Source organism: Priapulus caudatus, unplaced genomic scaffold (assembly GCF_000485595.1).
Source record: "Priapulus caudatus unplaced genomic scaffold, Priapulus_caudatus-5.0.1 Scaffold243, whole genome shotgun sequence".
Classification (NCBI taxonomy): Eukaryota; Metazoa; Priapulida; class Priapulimorpha; order Priapulimorphida; family Priapulidae; genus Priapulus; species Priapulus caudatus.
This window is the reverse complement of record NW_014577304.1, coordinates 295,638-297,653: the sequence shown is the minus strand read 5'-3', so window position 1 is coordinate 297,653 and position 2,016 is coordinate 295,638. Positions and strand designations below refer to the sequence as shown.

The following is a 2,016-nucleotide window of genomic DNA, read 5'->3' as shown; positions in this document are numbered from 1 at the left end:
CTGTAGAAACTCTTGGATCAGATCGAGCAACCTGGTGCAAAACGAAACAATAACTCGATGAAAAGTGCGCAACCAGCACGCGAGCGCATCACTCCTAACCTAACCACTCAGAACAGACAACTCACGGCGCTAACTTCACACACACGCGTGCAGGTAATGAACGAGGCTATGAACTCATGTAAGAATACGATGTATAGGTGGTATACACGCACGCACGCGCACATGCATGCATGCAGACATGCACGCACACACGCACACGCACACGCATTGCACACGTAGTTCAGGCATATTCAGTAACGTGCGTGAGTAAGTGGCGACGGTGGAGGAAAGGTGGACGAGCGAACTCACTTCTGCCACATGTCTGGCTTCATGCACGAGACGACGTTCGGGTTGTAGTCGTACACCGACATCGTCACGTTGAACAGGATCTTCGTCTGCAACGACACAAGGATGATGGTTAAAGTGAATACGTCACGAATTTCTAGCAGCATCAAGTAGTATATTTGTGTGTTATTTGTACAAAATAGAATGTATGAAAATACAATTAGTGTTTTTGTTTACTTTTCATGCTTATATACCTTCTTTATATGCCCTAATTTGCTGGTGAAAAACAGAGAGACGCCAGTATCTGAACAGTACTGGGGCAATAGTGTTAGACAACAGAAATTACCAAATCGTCTAGATTTTTGCAAATTTAACCAACGTAAAAACATTTTTATCAGGTAAGAGTTTGAGGATATATTTGGTAACATCAGTTCTTATTTTTAATGTAAAAAAATGGCAATTTTTTTTTTTACAAATTTTACCATGGAAAATTCGTGACGTAGTCAATTTAAGAGGTGGTTTCCCACCCATCTAGACACCTTCACAGCCGGGTGAACGCCTTTCCATGTACCTGAACAGCTTCACACACAGCCAGACACCATCACACAGCTTTATACCCAGCTAAACGCCTTCACATTGCTCACCTACACAGACACGTTCGCACGATAATATAACACGTCTGCATGCTAATTCAACACCGTGTTCTAATTGAACACCTTAGCGCACTTACAAAACACATCCGCGCAATAACTAAACACATTCATGTGCTAACTAAACACATTCACGTGATACCTAAGCGCATTAATGTGCTAACTTAACACATTCGTATGTTAACAAAACACATTCGCATGCTAACTAAACACGCTCGCGTGCTAACTAAACACCTTCGCATGCCAACTAAACACATTTGCGTGCTAATTAAACACACCTACTCACGCTAACTGCGCACGTTCTCGCGTGTGCGAGCGCGCGCTCACCTTGACGCCGAAGCCGAGGTTGTGAGCCTCCGCGATGTTCATGAGTTCGACGAGCAGCTCGATCTGCTCCATCCGGTCCGTGCCCTTCTTTCCTCGCGCCGCCAGGATCTCGTGCAGCTTCTTGATGACGTTCTCCACCGTCACCTCGGCGTCCTTCGCGAACATCTTCGGCCGCTCCTGCGGGAAACGCGCGACGAGACGCGTGTCAGCATTACGAGGCGCGAATCTCGCGGCGGCAACCGTGTCTCGCGCGCGTGACGGGAAAGGCGAGACGCGTCTCAGCATTACGAGGCGCGAATCTCACGCCGGCGCCGGCGGCAACCGTGTCCCAGGCGGGTGACGGGAAAGGCGAGACGAGTCTCAGCATTACGAGGCGCGAATCTCGCAACGTTGCCGGTGGTAACCGTGTCTCGCGCGCGTGACGGGAAAGGCAAGACGCGTCTCAGCATTACGAGGCGCGAATCTCGCAACGTTGCCGGTGGTAACCGTGTCTCGCGCGCGTGACGGGAAAGGCAAGACGCGTCTCAGCATTACGAGGCGCGAATCTCGCAACGTTGCCGGTGGTAACCGTGTCTCGCGCGCGTGACGGGAAAGGCAAGACGCGTCTCAGCATTACGAGGCGCGAATCTCGCAACGTTGCCGGTGGTAACCGTGTCTCGCGCGCGTGACGGGAAAGGCAAGACGCGTCTCAGCATTACGAGGCGCGAATCTCGCG

The 2,016-nt window shown here is 50.3% G+C and overlaps 1 protein-coding gene across 1 annotated transcript in view; it reads right to left on the bottom strand.

Annotated features, from left to right (window-relative positions):
- Positions 1 to 2,016, bottom strand: part of LOC106807923 (eukaryotic translation initiation factor 3 subunit C-like) — a 33,853-nt gene that overhangs the window by 23,220 nt on the left and 8,617 nt on the right. The window contains 2 exon segments of the mRNA XM_014810437.1: positions 349 to 434; positions 1,302 to 1,478. Coding sequence (XP_014665923.1) covers positions 349 to 434; positions 1,302 to 1,478 — 263 coding nt within the window.